Source organism: Hypomesus nipponensis, chromosome 15 (assembly GCF_054491055.1).
Source record: "Hypomesus nipponensis isolate SF chromosome 15, ASM5449105v1, whole genome shotgun sequence".
NCBI lineage: Eukaryota > Metazoa > Chordata > Actinopteri > Osmeriformes > Osmeridae > Hypomesus > Hypomesus nipponensis.
The window spans coordinates 17,459,649-17,477,500 of NC_140375.1; the positions used below are offsets into that span (position 1 = coordinate 17,459,649).

At 51.5% G+C, this 17,852-nt stretch overlaps 2 protein-coding genes across 2 annotated transcripts in view; one reads left to right on the forward strand and one right to left on the reverse strand.

Annotated features, from left to right (window-relative positions):
* The first annotated feature begins 1,832 nt into the window (after nucleotides 1-1,832).
* On the forward strand, nucleotides 1,833-11,617 carry LOC146257866 (uncharacterized). The gene is made up of 3 exons (XM_084675214.1): nucleotides 1,833-2,125; nucleotides 7,271-9,411; nucleotides 11,033-11,617. The coding sequence occupies exons 2-3, from the start codon at nucleotides 7,470-7,472 to the stop codon at nucleotides 11,053-11,055; spliced, it is 1,965 nt and encodes a 654-aa protein (XP_084531340.1). The 5' UTR covers nucleotides 1,833-2,125; nucleotides 7,271-7,469; the 3' UTR covers nucleotides 11,056-11,617.
* Nucleotides 11,618-13,364: 1,747 nt separating this feature from the next.
* The window catches only part of LOC146257867 (transmembrane protein 87A), a 10,119-nt gene continuing 5,631 nt past the window's right edge, over nucleotides 13,365-17,852 (reverse strand). Inside the window, exons 13-21 of the mRNA XM_084674162.1 lie at nucleotides 17,596-17,667; nucleotides 16,405-16,513; nucleotides 16,082-16,140; nucleotides 15,881-15,984; nucleotides 15,570-15,643; nucleotides 15,329-15,387; nucleotides 15,018-15,070; nucleotides 14,801-14,831; nucleotides 13,365-14,338 (exon numbers count right to left, since the gene is read on the reverse strand). Coding sequence (XP_084530288.1) covers nucleotides 14,297-14,338; nucleotides 14,801-14,831; nucleotides 15,018-15,070; nucleotides 15,329-15,387; nucleotides 15,570-15,643; nucleotides 15,881-15,984; nucleotides 16,082-16,140; nucleotides 16,405-16,513; nucleotides 17,596-17,667 — 603 coding nt within the window. The 3' untranslated portion in view covers nucleotides 13,365-14,296. The remainder of the gene's footprint in view (nucleotides 14,339-14,800; nucleotides 14,832-15,017; nucleotides 15,071-15,328; nucleotides 15,388-15,569; nucleotides 15,644-15,880; nucleotides 15,985-16,081; nucleotides 16,141-16,404; nucleotides 16,514-17,595; nucleotides 17,668-17,852) is intronic.

Sequence of the window (17,852 nt, forward strand, 5' to 3'; positions counted from 1 at the left end):
CCCTCCATTGAAGAGTCGGTGAACTCTGTGAATAGGGGGGCTCTGGGCCCCAGTGTAACTTTGGAGCCATTGTTGCCCTACCTTGAAAGCCCCTGAGAGCATGGCCTCCGGACACGCGGGCTCCTGTCTCTCGGTCCGAAGGTAGATGTTCGGGTTGGCGGGAGACCAAGGTTCGATCCCCAGTAAGCGCCGTGGATGACGAGGGTAATGTGAGGCGGTTGTGAGTCTGTCCAGATGCCACCGTCTAGAGAGGGCTGTCTGGTAAAGCTAGTTGCTAGCCTGCTAGCTGCCTAGCCAGTCAGCCTGTTAGCTTGCTAGCGAGTCAGTCTGCTCAATCTCCATGATTTATTAAGCAGAACTTCCCAATCTAAATCTCCACCTCAGATTATGTATTCATAAAAAAGAAGACTTCTGAGAGAACGTCTGATTGGCCCTGCGACCTCCTCCTCCCCCCCCCCCCACACGCTTCCTTATAAGGACACGGCTGCTCACCGAGGGATGACACAGGAGGAAGGGGCGTGGCCTGGGGAAGGGGTGTGGCCTGTGGAGGGGGCGGGGCCTGGGGAGGATGCTAGAGAGGAGCGTTTCTCACTATACCAGAGACCCCAGGGTCCTGTACCAGAAAGCCTGGCGCTGCCCTCCTGGGACTGGGGAGGCGGAGCTGACTCCACAGAGAGAGGCACCAGAGGTGGTTTGGAGACAAAACCTTGCTCCAGCATAGAGACAAACCCTGCGATATGCTGATTAAGACCCCGGAGACGAGCTCTCTCAGGAAGGTCTGAGCTGCAGTACCCAGGGCTTCAGCTCAGTGAGCTACGATCATTCACGTGCCAAGCGAGGCACAAGGCGAGACGAGGTTCGAACCCCGGTCGCGGGTCACAACTCCACGGTCTGCCGACAGGAAATGAAAGCTTAGGGAGTCTTGCAGATGCACGGCCTTATGAAATATTAACCACGCAGCATTGCTTTTCCAGTGCGGTGCACAATTTACTCTATCCGGGGGGGGAATCTTGTCCAATATTAAAACAAGAGAGGCACAGACGAATGTGATACTGGCATTCAGGCCGACGCGCTGTGGTGCGTGAGTGCAGCCCGCTGCCCTGCTAATGTCTCCTGACCCTGTCCGTGTGGGCCGGCCCGGGTCAGAGGGGGCGAGGGCGGGGGGGGTGGGGGTACAGGAGGAAGGAATATCTGCCATATTTGTCTTTTTGACACACCTTTATCATCTGTTTTCTGTTTGTGCCACCTCATATGCCACCCTCCCTCCCTCCCTTCCCCCTCCCTCAGCCAACATGGCTGACTCACAACAACAAAGCTGTTTGTTTGGGGGAGAGGCAACTGCTGTCACCAAGCATCAGCAGAGAAGGCTGCTTGAGAAACAAACAAGGATGGCACAATGTGGACAAGCATGGTCCCTGCAGCCTGTGTCTGGTTCATTTGTGGGGTTTTACTCGGGGCAGATTGAATAATTGATAGTTTAAATGGCCAGTCACAGTCCATACTCTGTCTCTCTCTTTCCCTCCATGTGTCCATTCTCCTGTTAATGCGCGAGCAAATCCATTGTTCCCAGTGTTCACAGTTCTAACAGCGGCCGTCGGCAGCATCTAGACCGTGTATGTGAATGGACTCTGCGCGCGCGGGAAATAACCTGTCCTCGGAGGACAGAGCGAGTTTTTCCGCAATGGTAATCGCGAACGTTTTACGCAAATGAAATGCAAGTGGCCACAGCTCGCGCTGAGGGCAAATTACTGAGGGAAACGGTTTCGACCCGTGCTCTAACCCTCTTAGTGGTGGGGGTGGGGAGGAGAAGGTTTGAGGGGTGGTAGGGGGAGGAGGAGGAGGGAGGGGTGGTAGGGGGAGGAGGAGGAGGAGGGAGGGGTGGTCTCCACGGTTGCCAAGGGCAACGGGGGTGAGATAGATGGTGTGTGTGTATGTGCGGAGCCGCAGCTGCGCGTCTGTTAATACCACCGCGACCCTCGACGTCCCCGCGCAATTCTCCACACTGGGGTTGGTTGCTTGGAGGCACGAGGATGCGAGTGGGGATTTAGTTTGTGTCTTTTCCCGTCTGGAGCAGCTTATTACCTTTCTCCTGCACGCAGAAACGGATTTAGTCACACGAAACGAGGTTTGGAGATTTTTTATATTTTTTTTTACCGGATTTAGGCTAATTGGTGCTAAATGTGTGGTGCACGTAATGTATATTGGCTGGATATAAATAACCTATAGAGTCAAATTAACTATTGTATTTGAAGAAAATTGCGAAACCATGGCATTTGTTGAAAGGAGTCTCTAGCTCTGGGGTTCGGTTTGGTTTTCTTGGAGGGGTAGGAGGTTGTAGAGGGGGGACAATGACCAGGCTGTTGTTTGGTGATGCGTGCGCGCTCAACGGTCCCAAATCTTTGGCACACTGAATAGGAACGTTCGATGTTTTGAGTGTTAACATGAATAGAAAGAAACGCATGTATGCGATGGCCACGTCTGTAGAAAAGCAGACACGTCTGCGCTCTCCAAAACAATGCAATGATGAGCCTTTCTGTGCGCGAGGACCTCAGGCTTCTGCTCGTCATTCAATCAACTTCCAGACTGCCCGCCAGACCGACCCCTCAAACGTTATCATTAAACCCAGTCGAGCGTGAATTTAAACGAGGTCGTTTAGGACCTCGATTCCGACATATAAGTATAAGATGCCTCCTGAGATTGAAAAATGTTTTTGAGAGGAAGAATGGGGCACAGAGAGGCTTCGAGAAAGCACCGACAGACAAGTCTAGTCAGTCCCTTTCCACAATAGACAAGGGCAGCATTTGTTGGGAATTTGGCGCTTGAGTCGTTTACCTCAATGAGGATTTCATATTGTAGCCTAATCACCTTCGGGTTGCTTCTACCGATTCACCAAGCTTGTAATTTTAATTGAATTGATAATACGGGTCTGAGGCATTTCGTTTCTGTGACTTCTTTACGACGAGGCATTCGCGCTTTATAAGGCTACACAGACTTCTCAATTGGGCAACAGTCTATTGTTCGCTCAATAAATCATGGCCGCAACTTGGAAACGTGTGCGATGCTATGGGTTAATTATCGGGTTGAATTACCTAACTTACATGGCCCAAACAATTTCGACAGGAAACACCGTAAAAACATTTCTGTGCAGACGCTTCTTTAGCCCAGAAATGGGGGTGGCGGCTTTGTGAATCGCATTAGCAATGCAAATGAGAGTTTGAAAAGCACGGGCACCTGCTGTCTCGAGCGTTTGCATTGGCTTTTTCCTCGCTCTCTCCCTCATTAGAATTATGTTCTATTTCTACCGCGCGTGATTGGAGCTCAGAGCTAAGCTCGATCGCAGGGGCTTCTTAAAACCCTCTCGCGCTCAGTCCTGGTTTAGCATAACAAAGAGAGAAGAGTGCCCAAATGAAAAGGGGGACAAAAAGGCTAAAGCGCGCGATTGTCCTTGTGTCAAGCAGTACAGGAGAGCGTGGGCATGGCTCGACTCTGCGTTTACCCAGACGCTCCGTTGGAGAGCGCACGCATGCAACCGCAGAAATCAGATTTAAACGTGTTATTTACATGGAGGCCCCGCTCACGAAAACAACAAATTCATTTTACAATGTAAGTTACTGTACTCATTTCACGTCACATGCAGTCACAAGGTCCATAGAATTAATCGAATGCGCCGAAGTATGTCGAGTACAGAGGCGCACCTCTGGCGTTTCGGACGTCTGGGGAGATAAGAGATTATTCCCAAATGCTGGGTAGGAAGATTTAGAGATAAACATCAAATCTGCATTAAACTACATAGATATATATCACAGCTTGGATAAAACATTTAACTGCCGTACAAAAGAACCCCCGTAGCCGACTGAGGGAAACAAGGTCAGAGAGGAGCACATGACAGGAGGATAAAGACTTGTCTGTGGGTGAAGAGAGCGCCTTGATAAAGACGCCTCTATACTCGGGGAGCTGGGAAGATACTGTGGTTGTCTCTATGCTAGACCACGACTGAGGGCATTGAAAACAAGCCATTTTGTCTCCAGTATGCAGCGTGAAGCACCAATGATGTGCTAATGATGCAACGGCTACAGTTACCAGGGAAAAATACCACCCAAAGTGCTTGTTGCCTGGGAAGAATTCACTCCAACACACCCCTCTCTGATGTCTCAGCCTGTAGTGTACAGTACGTCTGTTTTCCTGACCTAGATTGAGTTATCCTACAACCGGAGGTCTCTTCAATGGAAACCCCCCCCCCACTGAAGAGCTTCATTTTGTGAATCAGTCCCGATCCATAGAAGAACATCAACAACAGAAAGCAAGTCTCTGGTCATTAGCACACGTATAGAACCTCCTCTGCTATCCCCCTCCCACCAGGGTGTGAAGTGTCCTCCTTCCCCATCTTGTTGACTTCCTGTCCTCCAAATCCACTCTGCCAGCCCTGGCTGAGTCTCCCCCCGACGAGGGCTTTGTTCTGGGTTGTGTTTGGTGTGGTAGGAAGGCTGATCCAGAGGAACACTGCACAGCTGGGTGTTACGACTATACACAAACAATCACTTTTCTCTTAGCAGAGGAGCGAACAGCTGACCTGTGTGGTGTGTGTGTGTATGGGGGAGGGGGTTAGGCCAGGTAATGGAGGGTGTGTGTGTGTGGGGGGGGAGGGGGGGAGGAGGGGAAGGAGGTGAAAGCTGAGGTGGTTTTCAGGGGGAGGCGGAGGGGAGGGAGGTGACAAGACGGGAGAGACAGGTGAGGGAGCTGAGAGGAGGAGACTAGGAGTGTGTGGGTGGGGAGGTGATGGGTGGGGGGTGACTATGAGGACGTGACTAGGAGTGTGGGGGGTGACAAGGAGTATGGGAAGTGACTAGGAGTTTGGGGAGGTGACTAGGAGTGTGGGGAGGTGACTAGGAGTGTGGGGAGGTGACTAGGAGTGTGGGGAGGTGACTAGGAGTGTGGGGAGGTGACTAGGAGTGTGGGGAGGTGACTAGGAGTGTGGGGAGGTGACTAGGAGTGTGGGGAGGTGACTAGGAGTGTGGGGAGGTGACTAGGAGTGTGGGGGGGTGACGGGTGGAGAGGCTGAGGTCAGAGGAGAAGTTAGGTAACACACAGATATGACCCTGGAGGTGAGAGAGAGAGAGAGAGAGAGAGAGAGAGAGAGAGAGAGAGAGAGAGAGAGAGAGAGAGAGAGAGAGAGAGAGAGAGAGAGAGAGAGAGAGAGAGAGAGAGAGAGAGAGAGAGAGAGAGAGAGAGAGAGAGAGAGAGAGAGAGAGAGAGATGGAGGTGAGAGAGATGTAGGTGAGAGAGAGGGCTTCTTCTCTCTATTTTCGTAGACAATGGTTGGGAGCTGAGAAGAGCACAGTGCTGTTAGCCTGGAGGCTATCATTGCTGTGAGAGTGAGTGTGTCTGTGTGTGAGAGTGAGTGTGTGTGTGTATGAGTGAGTGAGTGTGTGAGTGTCTCTGTGTGTGAGAGTGAGTGTGTGTGAGTGTGTGTGGCAGGCTAGGCTGAGGAGGTTTGTTTTTCTGCAGACTAGTTAAGGGAGACTGGGCAAGGGTAGATGGACATGATAGGAAAGAGAGGGAAGGTGATAAGAAAGAGAACTAGGAAAGATGGGTCTGAGTTGACTAGTCTGTGGTGTGTGGTTGATGGTGGGCAGGGTGTAGTGGGAGGGGTGGTGGTGGGGAGGGTGTAGGGGGGTGGGGAGGGTGAAGGGGGAGGGGGGGGGGGTAGGGAGGGTGTAGGGGGAGGGGGGTGGTGGGGAGGGGGGAGGGGGAGGTGGGGTAACGAGGTGACAGGAGTCAGCCAGTTCGGCGTGGCAGCAGAGATTATCTGGAGCATGTGATGCCTCGATGTTTACATCTTCCTCGTCTTCCCCCTTTCTCCCCCCCTTCTTTCCCTCTCTCTCTGTCTCACCATTCCTTTTCCCTCTGTCTATTTACCACTCTCCATTTTTTATTTCTCTGTCTCCCCCCTCTTCTCTGTTTCTCCCTCCCCTCTTTCACACCATTTCTTCCCCCCCTCTGTCTCTCTCCCTCTCTCTTCTGTCTCCCCCCTCTTCTCTGTTTCTCCCTCCCCTCTTTCACACCATTTCTTCCCCCCCTCTGTCTCTCTCCCTCTCTCTTCTGTCTCCCCTCTCCTCTCTCTCCCTCCTTTCTCTCTTCCACACAGTTTTTTCCTGGTGTGCTCTTCCTCCCCCGCGCTCACAGCCCCACACACACACACACTCACTTCCTCGAGTACCACACATCTAGGATCTTTAGCGTAGGCGACACCTCTCACTTACGGGTTCATTAGTGCATGGAGCTTCTGGCTAAGATCCTCAAGCAGCTGTTGCACTGGCATCGTGTGGAGCTGAACCACACACCTTGGATGGCCTTAGTATAACCCCGTAACCTCCCCCCCTAATCCCCAATTCCCCCATTGTAGGACGAATAAAGGTATATCTTATCTTAACCCACAAATATTTCCCGATCGAACTACGGAAAAGAAGCAGGTTTAAATGTTAGCATCACTTGTTAACATTTTCAGGTTCTCGTGTGAACATAGATGAGGTTTGGATCCATGCTCCAATGGCTTAATGTGATTGTTCGAATGAAGTTGTGGATCTAAGGGCTGTGGTTTACTTGACTTTAAGCAGTGAAAGATCATGTGAAGTCATCTTCTGAAGACTAACATTTGCAATACCTCCTCCTCTGTTACCATGTTGAATGTTGTACAAAATCGGAAGTAAATGTTAACGTATTTTCAGTCAGGTACAAAATGTTTGTTGCCGACCTCCGTCCTAGTGGACATAGCTTTTAAACAGCAGGAATCAGATGGCTGAGCGGTGATGGAGTCGGGCTACTAATCAGAAGGTTGCCGGATCGATTCCCCGCCGTGCCAAATGATGTTGTGCAAGGCACTTCACCCTACTTGCCTAGGGGGAATGTCCCTGTACTTACTGTAAGTCGCTCTGGATAAGAGCGTCTGCTAAATGACTAAATGTAAACATCCATATAGACATTAAGCACGCCGTGAGCCATGTCGCTTTGCCGCGCCGCGTTTATATACATACAGGTACGAAATTAAAGTAGATTGAGGCCATGAAAAGGCATCTCTAGTCTGACACCTACACCACTGTTTCTTCTGAGAGGTTCTAGATTTTCACCTGGGGGGGGGGCCAAGCTGGGAGCCAGTTACCTTAAACATCTCCACTGAACCGCCCCTGCTCTTTCTGCAGTAGGTCTGACTGGACCAGGAAGGGAGTACCAGTATGTGTTGTTGATGAGTCCTCTCTCTCTCTCACCCCCACAGATTGATGGTCCCTGGTTCGCGTGGCAAACTACGATGCTGAGGTCGTTCCCTTTGACGGGAAGCTGCACACAGACACACGCCGCGGCTCAATGAACTCTCGCTCCGAGCCGGAACAACACTAGAGGAACTCATCCGAACCAGCCAGGGAGTACGCAGGGTAGGGGGGAAGGCTTTCACGGCGACACCAGTCCCAGGAGCCATGGCAGCGACGGAGGTGTGCGCGGCGCCCGTCCAGGAAGACGGCGCCACGGGAACCAAATCGGAGGCGGAAACGGCCCCCTCAGACGCCGTGAACAGCGAGGTCGTGGAGAAAGAGACTGTGAACAACGAGGTCGGAAACAAAGAGGTAGTGAACAACGAGATCGTCAACGACGAGGCGGCCGGCGCAGAGACCTCTCCTGCAGCGACGGAGGAGGAGGCCAAGCCTGCCGACGGCGTTGCCGAGGAGACCCCGGCGGCGAGCACAGACCCGCCGGCGGAGGGGAAGGCCAAGCCGGCCCACGACGGGATCTGGGACTCCTTCCTGAACAAGAGCGGCCTGGGGAAGGTCATGGGCGGGAGGAAGAAGAAGGAACCGAGCGCCGGGGGCGAGGAGGCCGGGGCCGAGGGGGCGGAGCCACAGGAGAAGGTCAACGGGGAGGAGGCGCCGGCGGAGGGGGCGGAGTCAGGGGTGGTGGCGGCCAGCGAGGACCAGGCCGTGGAGAAGGCAGCAGAAGGCGACGAGGGTGCTGAGGGGAAGAAAGAGGGGAAGGAGGCCAAGCCTAAGCACGGGGAGAAGTCCAGCGTCAGAGACATGATCCGCAAACCCGTGGCACGGATCTTCTCCCACAAAAGCGCGGACAAGAAGGAAGCGGCGGGCGGGGAGCCCCAGAAACCAGTCCGGTCCAGATCCCTGGACCGCCTGGAGGACCCAGAGGCCTGCAACGCCGCGGCCGAGCCGGCAGACCCGGCCGAGGAGAGCCAGGTGGAAGACGCAGAGGCCCAGAAGCCCTCCACCTCCACTCCCTCCTCCTCCACCAAACACATGAAGCGTTGGCACTCCTTCAAGAAGCTGATGGCTCAGCGCACCCACAAGAAGGGCTCCGACGACCCCAAGGACACCGAGGTGGTGGAGGCTGAGGCCGAGGCCGAGGCCGGGGCAGGGGACAGCTCCACCCTGGACTCCAAGGGGGAGAACAGCGGGCAGAAGAGGTGGAAGCTCAAGAGGTCTTGGACCTTCCAGGGCCTGAAGAGAGACTCGTCAGTCGTCGGTCTCAGCAAGGCCGCCAAGGGCTCCGACAAGGACGCCACGGACGTCAAGGGGGAGGAACCAGCCACGGCCGATGGCGAGCCGGCAGCCACTGGCGAATCAGAGGAGGCCAAGGCGGCGGAAGACGGCGAGGCGGCGGAGAAGGCGGAGGGAGAGGAGGAGAAAGGAGCAGCGGCTGCCGGAGGCACAGTCTCGCAGCACGCCAACGAGATCTGGACTTCCTTCAAGAAGCGCGTCACCCCCAAGTCGAAAAAGCCGGCTGCGGAGAGTGCGGCCAGCGGGGAGGAGGAGGGCGCGGCGGCCGCTCCGTCAGGTGACCAGGAGCAGACGGAGGAGCAGGCGTCCGGCAAGGAACCCAAGTCTGCCAAGGCCAAGCGTACGCACTTCAACCGCGCCGTGTCGCTGAAGAACTTCATCCTGCGGAAGGGGAAAAGCACCAGCGTGGACCAGCCAGACGACCCGCCGAAGGAGGGCGAGGAAGAGGCGGAGGGGGCGGCAAGCGCCGACGGGGACGCGGAGCCAGCAGCCGGCGAGGCGGCGAGCGTTCCGGGCGACAGCGGCGAGAAGGCCACCGAGGCTCAGGTGGCCACCGACCACACGGCCGAGGGCGGCGAAGAGAAGCCGGCCGACGCCACGCCGGCAGCAGCAGCAGCAGCCGCCCCCACGCCAGAGAAGAAGAGCGAGGCGGCGTCCGAGCCCGCCTCCGCACCGGCGCCCGCCGCGCCCGAGGTCACGACCAACGGGGAGAACGGGTGCACGAACGGCACAACGGAGGACGACGCCACGCACAATCACGAGAGCAGCCCCAAGAAGGACGACGTCAACAGCACGGCCACCAAGAAGGACGCCAAGATGGCCAAGGCTTCGCAGGGGAACGCAGTCGCCCAAAGCGGTGAGTGTCCAGACAGAGAGCTTGACTGTGACTCTGGTCTCCTTCAGCTGAAGGGAGCTAACCCCTTAACCACCACCACCACACAGGGTATGTTAGAGCTAGGCGGTAGCATTGAGGCGGGGGAGGGGTGGCGGCGCCGAGGGGGCGGGCCTCCGCAAAACGGGCGGTTCCGTGACGAGGCGTCCGGTTGGGTCGAGGCTGAGTCACGTGACCAGGAAGAAGAGAGGAAGAGGATGTACTATGAGGCGGCGACGTCCATCGTCAAGGCGGTGATGTCGGCCGCAGCGGAGCAATTAGAGAAGGAGACGGTCGTCATGGACAACGGGAGGATGTGCCTCCGCTCGGCCCAGAACGGGTCCCGTCCCGACGTCGACGTTAGATACTGTCACTGAGACGGCCTCGCACACACTCGCACACACTCTCACACACTCACCTAAACTATGATAAACACATACATGCTCAAACACACTCGCAAAACACGTACTTTCCAAAACATCCACACACACAGCTGTGTTTAAACTTAAACACAGAAATACACACACACACACACACACACACAGGTCAGATACACACACACACACACACACACACAGGTCAGATACACACACACACACACACAGGTCAGATACACACACACACAGGTCAGATACACACACACACACACACACAGGTCAGATACACACACACACACACACACACACAGGTCAGATACACACACACACACACACAGGTCAGATACACACACACACAGGTCAGATACACACACACACACTTTCTTAGACACAAGCATATACTGTGCACTGAATCCCACCTCCCTCTGATTCTGATTCTCGCTCAAGGTCTCCCTCCGGATGACTGAGAGTATAGTCCTGTGAAAACATATTGATTCACAACATCAAGCCAACACTCCTAAATCCCTTTAAAAACACTTCTGTGCCGTGGTGTGTGTGTGTTAATGTATGTGTGTGCGTGAGTGTCTATGTGTGTGTCCACGCATGTAAATACTAAGGGCAGAAGGACTCGGGAGAGCCTCTGTGATCCTAACGGGGTGTGACAGGTCAGGTCTCCCTGCTTCAGTCCCAGAACTGCCCGCATGTCGCCCCAGCCACCCGTCTACCACCACACCGCCCCAGGAGCTAGACAGGGCAGGGTAGACTCGATCAGGCAGGTCAGGGTCAGGGTTAACTCCTTCAAGTCTAAGTGTCAGAAAGGTTAGGGGTCATTTCCATGTCTGGTGGGTTGAAGGCAAGGACCCAGGGAGATGGTCCACAGGTTGTTCCTCCAGACCTGGGGGGGGGGGGGGCTAACAGGGCCTGTGTCTCTCCTCCTGTGGATACTGTGGTACTGGAGGAACCCTAGTTCACACTATGACTGTAGTTGTTGTTTGTATGTGTGTAGTTGAAACTAAACACTAACACAGTATTTCACCTGTAACACTCTAGTACCCAGTCTGTCAAGACCCCAGTAGTGTAATATCTAAGTCATGGTTTTCTTTGTTTTGTAAAAAAAAAAAGAAAAAAAAAATGTGAATGTTATATATATATATATATATATTTATATATATTTTAAAAATTATTATATTTTTTTAATATATTTAATCTCTTCTGTTATCATTCACCAGAAAAAAAGGCGGGAAACGTGTGAGGCCACACAAAGAGGATAAGATCTGCATGGGGATTCGCTTGTTCAGCGCGGAGCTCTGACCCCGCCCCTCTCCCCCACACTGCCCCTCTCCCCCACACTGCCCCTCTCCCCCACACTGCCCCTCCCCCACCCACGCCCACCCCCCGAATAACGGAGTAATCACATGTTTGCGCCACGATTCACCTTGGTGAGAGCGATGCAATCCATATAGATGAGAAAAGAAAAAAAAAAGATTTAAATTTACTCAAAAAGCAATAATTCAGTCATCGTCAACCATTAGCAGTTCTTGCTTCCCATTTCACCCTGTACTTTTTTTTTTTTTTTTTTGCTTGTTCTCTTGTGAGATTTTATATTGTCTAAAGAAAGAGGAAAAAAACTAAACGAAAATGAAACCGAGACATTCCACTCTTTGTCAAACTCTCTAACGATCTCTCATGCCAGGATCAAAAAAAGACTGTTAGTTTTATATCAATGGCCATTATGTCTGTAGTTATTCCTAATAGATATTTCAGAGTGCTCCAGAACACTGTCTGACCCCAAGACTGCTCCCCTCCCATCCCCTCCCCCCTCCCTCCCTCCCTCCCTCCCTCACTCCCTCCCTCCCTCCCTCCCTCCCTCCCTCCCTCCCTCCCTCCCTCACTCCCCCCATGTATGTGGACCCCTTAAAGGAATGTGTTCTGCTCTCTGTATTAATGTTTTTAGACTGTTCTCCTGTGTACATGAACAAACCACCATAAAATATTAAATCGAAAAACGATCTCTTTTTGTTGTTTGTTTTTCTAAAACATCTCTTCACTGTATTATCGCAGTCTGATCTGCTGTATTGAAATGTTTTGTTGGTCAAGTTTTCACATGTTCGCTAGCAAATTGTCAAAAAATAGTACAATAAAGACTAAAATCTAACAACTAAACTGATGTCCTCGTGCAATGCTATTTTTACCCTACACAGTCAAACAGAAAGGCATTATCTGAAATACTATTGGTCATTAATCTCCATATTGATAATCCCTACATCCTTTTACATAATGCCAGATTTCTATGTATTATCAGACAGTAAGCTTGTTGATATTGCCTGCAGAGCCTTGTCTACTGGGATGACCATCCAGAGTGGGTCTACGTCTCTTACCACTAGACCACCCCCACTACCCCCCCCCCCACCCCCCCCCACCCCCCAAACTGGGCCCCAGCTGCGGGCATGCCAGCCAGCCAGGCCTGCTGTCCCCACCAGGCCATGGTCCTCTCTGAAGAGGTCTCTGTCTGTGAAATCAGCAGCATACTGTTGTCTGTCAGAGGAGACTAAATCAGGGGGATTATGTTATTAGAGAGAAAGAAGCAGCCAACAGAATGACCACGTTATTATAACTGGTATTGACCCAACACCGCAACACAAGGTTACCTCAAGGTTAAAGGCATGAGGGAGTGAGGCAGAGCGGAAGGTAATAACTAGCAGTGTTTTAGTACTACAGGATAAAAACGCTTCTATCAGACACTGCGCGGCTTCACGTGGTGGTGATGATGACGGCGGCTGCAAAACGTCAACCACCAACTGACATCGTCTTAATTCAAATGTTGGATTATGATTAGTCAGAGATGGCAAAAGTACACTCTCAAGTAGAAGCACAGATACTCATGTTTAAAAATACTGGTAAAAGTTGAAGTACTGACTAAACTTTTTCAATCAGGTTAAAGTAAAGAAGTGTGGTCTCTGACATATATTGAAAAAAATAGTCATTAGCTTACTGTTTTAGTGTTTTAGTAAAAAGTAAGTCACTAAGATAGTGAAGTAATTGTACTTTGTTACTTCCCATCTCTGTAATTAGTCCTCTTCTTGCCATATTCAATTTAACGCTTCAAAATAATAGTCACGTTTTCCACTTTTGCTGGCAATTTCTTAGAATCAGAATGAGATTTATTCGCCATGAAAGATTGCACAGACAAGGAATTTGCTTTGGCAGGAAGGTGCATACAGTAAACATAACATAATTTAAATATGTGGACTATCTAGTGGAAATAGAATTAAATGTATACTAAAATAATAAAATTATAATAAAACAATAAAAAATAAAATAGCTTAAAATAGCTTAGTTGGGTCACTCTACAGAGGTCAGCTCTGAGAAAATATTTCAGTTGCTTTTGCTGCTCCACAAATATCAGACATCTAGGAGATAGACTGGTGTTTCTTATCTGTTTGTAGAATGTTCATTCCGACAAAATCATCACACTGCCTTCTGTCAGAGGAGCTTATGACTCAGGTATCCCACAGTTCCCTGTAAAGGCCTCTCAACATGAACGCACATCCACACACACGATTTGCTTTCAAATTCATTTATTTAACAAAACACACAAAATGACATCCAATACTTTTGGCAAAGTGGCACATCTTCTGACCCAGTATTGCTTATTACAAGGACCTGAATGTGAAGGGTTAGGATATTCTCTCATGGCTGTCTGAGGCCTGTCAACTCCTTCCAGCCTGGCTCCTGCTGTCCCGGCCAAAGACCATCGTTACATCCCAATACCCTGCTACCAGACCGTCCAGTACGGTAGATACTATATACGTGAATACTATATAGTATTCTACTATGGGTATAGGGATGCAAGCTGTGTCTACGTTGCCTCTGATAAGATGGCACGGCTACAGAACCTCGGTTCTCCCTGGTCTTTGGGAGACAGGAACAAACCCATTCATGGAGAACATTAAAGACTTAGTGAGGGACTAACTGCTGCAGCCATGAACACAAACATGACCATGGGTCTGGCTGTGTGTGTCGGGGGGGGGAGGGGGGAGGTGTGGCGTGTGTACTTGTACAGCATGTACAGTACGCATCCCAGAGTCTTTGTGCTTGGTGTGTGTGTGTGTGTGTGTGTGTAGGCTGTAACAATCCAACTGTGTGGTGTCTGTCACACCACAAAACTAGTCTGCACACTCCGAAAAAATAACTAATTTATCAAACACAGACAGTATTTAATCAAATTCTTGTAGTTCAAAAACGTAAACAGAGAAAGGCATTTTAGTAGCAAAGAAACAAACCCTATCCATGAAAATATAAATACAAACAGGCAATAAAAAGGAAATATAGTAGTATTTTCTTCTTGTGTTGTTGTTTTGTATCATATTATCCCCAATATATATACAAACGTCGCTTACAAAGCTCATAAGAAAGGGACAATACAGGATCCTCCTCACTCACGGTGACAAACTGTTTGTCTCTCCATCTTCTCTGTTCATCCATCCATCCATCTACTCCATTTTGGACATCTCAAATTTGGTTGTCATGGTCTCCTGAAGAAACAGAGCGGCAGTTGGAACTCAAGTGAGGGAACAGTGAAGGATCTGCTGAGGAGATCTGTCTGTCGCTGCAGACCGGCCGTGTGTGAGAGCGCAGGGCAGGCGATGACTACAGTATGTTAACGAGACACTGGATGTGTGTGTGTGTGAGTGTGTGTGTGTGTGTGTGGATGTTAACCTAATCTTCTCCTCCTCCTGGGGACTGTGAGTGTGAGGGATAATCTGGTGAGATCTGGACGAGGTGGAACAACGCAGCAAGTGAGACAAAGACACTGCCCCCCCCCCCCCACCCCTCACACACACACACCTACCCCCCACCGCATCGTTGCCAGCGTCTCATTGTTCCGCTCGACAAGACAACAGAGATAAACACTGACGTAACCGTGGTTAAAGCTATGGTATGGCGTGTGTCTGGCGCCACCTGGTGTGTGAGGGGTGAACAGCGGGTCAACTCACCTCGTCTGAGTCCAGGAGAGGAGGCAGAGCGCTGTGAGGGGAAAGAGGAGGGGCTTACTACACACACAGGTCCTACACAACACACACTGGGTTAGATCCACTGGTTTAGATCCACTGGTTTAGATCAACTGGTTTAGATCCACTGGTTTAGATCCACTGGTTTAGATCAACTGGTTTAGATCAACTGGTTTAGATCCACTGGTCTTGGGTGACTTACACATCGGCCATAGAAGAGGGAATGTTCTCTTCCACCCACTTCAAATCCTCATCCTGAGAGGGAGAGGTAGAGAGAAGTTGAGAGAGAGAGAGAGAGAGAGAGAGAGAGAGAGAGAGAGAGAGAGGGAGAGAGAGAGAGAGTGAAAGACAGAGTGGTAGAGACAGAGAGTGAAAAAGAGAGACAGGTATCATGATCAGTCTGCTAGCCTCAGTAAGGAGTGTAGCTCAAAGCAGCAGGTTAGACCAGCAGCTGTGCAGCTCTCTGTGCAGCTGAGGCACACACACACACACACACACACACACAGGCCTCACCACTTTAGGTTTGGCTGTTCCATTGGTCTCTACTTTCTGACCCCTCATCTTGACTCCCTCTGTTGGGACAAACAGGAAACACAGGAGACGTCAGGTGTTCGGTCTCATTCTGTAAGATATGACCCTGACCGCTCTGCCTCCCAAAGACAGTGAATAACAGAGCAGGGAGAGTCTGGGAACCTTCCAAAACAGAGCACCATTTCCTGTGGAGCTTTAAGGGCTTTTCCTGTGAGTCTCGTACCGAACGCCTCGTTCATCAGCTGCTCCGTCGCCTCCTCGTCGCTCTCTTCGTCCACCAGGGGGCTGAAGGCATACCTGAGAGAGGAGGAGGAGTTGAGAGGAGAGGAGGAGGAGAGGAGAAGGGAGAGGAGGAGAGACGAGAGGAAAGAGGAGGGGAGGAGGAGGAGAGAGGAGAGGAGGAGGAGAGAGGAGGAGGTTAGGAGAGAGGAGAGGAGAGGAGGAGAGGAGAAAGGAGGAGAGGAGTAGACCAGGGGGTTTAGACACATTTCTCGAAGGCAGGCCCCGCAATAAAGACTTTGGGTGAGTCAGTACCTCTGGTTGTTGGCGGACGGTCGCCATAGGAACATGATGACCAGCAGGATGGTGGAAAACAGGAAGCGCCAGAAGGCGTCATCGATCCACAGCTCCCTCCAGTCCTGAGCAGGGACACACCAGGATGTGCACATGTCTGTTTGTTTATGCTAGTGTGTAACTATGTCATGTGTGGTGTGAGTGTGACAGAGAGCCACGCACTGCTTGGCAGGGAGACATCTTAAAGGTCTTGGTGGTCCAGATGATAAATATAACTGAGGCTGCAGGGAGGAAGAGAGAAAGAGATGGAGAGAAAGAGACAGAAAGAGACAGACAGAGACAGAGACACAAAGAGACAGACAGAGACACAAAGACACAGACAGAGACACAAAGAGACAGACAGAGACAGAAAGAGCATTACTACATGCCAGCAGTAACAGACATGGGCTGAGATGAACAGCTTTAAACCACGGTTGGGTTCTAATCACACAGGTGGCAGCCGATATGACTCGATAGAAAGGGCAGCTGAACGGTGATTTGCTCACCGATGACGGCGAAGATGAGCGTGTTGGTGAAGTGTCTGTAGAGGGAGAGCTTCACCACGTTCCTCCTGAGGCGGAGCAGCTTCATGGTCTGGGCCAGGCTCACGAAGATGTACACACACTGTCAAGGACTCTACATACACTGTCAAGGACTCTACACACACTGTCAAGGACTCTACACACACTGTCAAGGACTCAACACACACTGTCAAGGACTCTACACACACTGTCAAGGACTCCACACACTGTCAAGGACTCTACACACTGTCAAGGACTCCACACACACTGTCAAGGACTCTACACACTGTCAAGGACTCTACACACTGTCAAGGACTCTACACACACAACTCAGATCCTGATAGTTGTGGACAAGGCTGATGTAAGTAGCTCTGCAATTAGAAATGCAATCATCCAGCCTGACTGTGGCTGCTTCTATGTGTCTAATGGGGTCTGTCTTTTCTAGAACTTTCCTTATGTCGGGAAATTGATGGTAGGAGGAGGGGAGGAAGGAGGAGGGAGCCAGCCTAGAGGACAGGAAGCTACGTGAGAAAGAGAGAGAAGGAGAGACAAACCAACATCAGGCCAAGAAGGATGAGTGTGCCTGAGGCAGAGAGAGAGACCAAAAGAGGACAGAAAGAGAGGTAGGGAGAGGAGGAGGGAGGTGCAGTAGCGGATATCAACCAGCAGAGGGCAGAGTCGAGCACAGCCAGAGGAATGGCAGCCAGCTGAATCACATCATCTTCCGCCTGGTGTTGGATGACAGGGGGAGCAGGGGAAGAGAGAGGGGAGGAGGACAGGGGGAGGAGGGGAGAGAGGGGAGGAGGACAGGGGGAGGAGGGGAGAGAGGGGAGGAGGACAGGGGGAGGAGGGGAGAGAGGGGAGGAGGACAGGGGGAGGAGGACAGGGGGAGCAGGAGAAGAGAGAGGAGGAGGAGGGAGGGAGGGAGGGAAGAGAGGGGGGAAACAGAAACATCCATTTCAAAGGTCATTCAGGGGGTAGTCCCAGTCCACTCTAACCCAGTAGGACCCAGAGTGGGTTAGGGTGAGGGTTCACAGGTCACGTATAAGAGGTCAGAGGAGCAGAGTAACTACCTGACACCCACAGGCTGGAGCCAGGTGGTGTGAACATCCAGCTAAACCCAGGAAGAAACGCTGCCTAGCTCCCCCTGCAGGCCGGGGGCAGTATAAAGGATATCCACCACACAATGCAGGAGTCTGTTAAGGCCAGAACTATGTCACACAGCAGCCTGCTGCTGTCACCTTTCTCCTGGGGGAGGTCAAACAGGTTAGCATCACACACACAGAGACACACACATCCATGCATACACACACACACATCCATACATACACACACACACCAGGGATGGAAATTAGCACCTGCCACCAGCCAAGTTGTGGTGGAAGAACGCTCAGGAAAGCATCTCTGAAACTTCAGAATCTGTTTCTGATTAG

What these genes read in the sequence shown, in the direction of transcription:
- LOC146257866 (XM_084675214.1), top strand. Translation starts at nt 7,470, where the DNA reads ATGGCAGCGACGGAGGTGTGCGCGGCGCCCGTCCAGGAAGACGGCGCC. An exon ending in GAACGCAGTCGCCCAAAGCG is followed by an intron (nt 9,412 to 11,032) that starts GTGAGTGTCCAG and finishes ATCATTCACCAG; the next exon opens with AAAAAAAGGCGGGAAACGTG.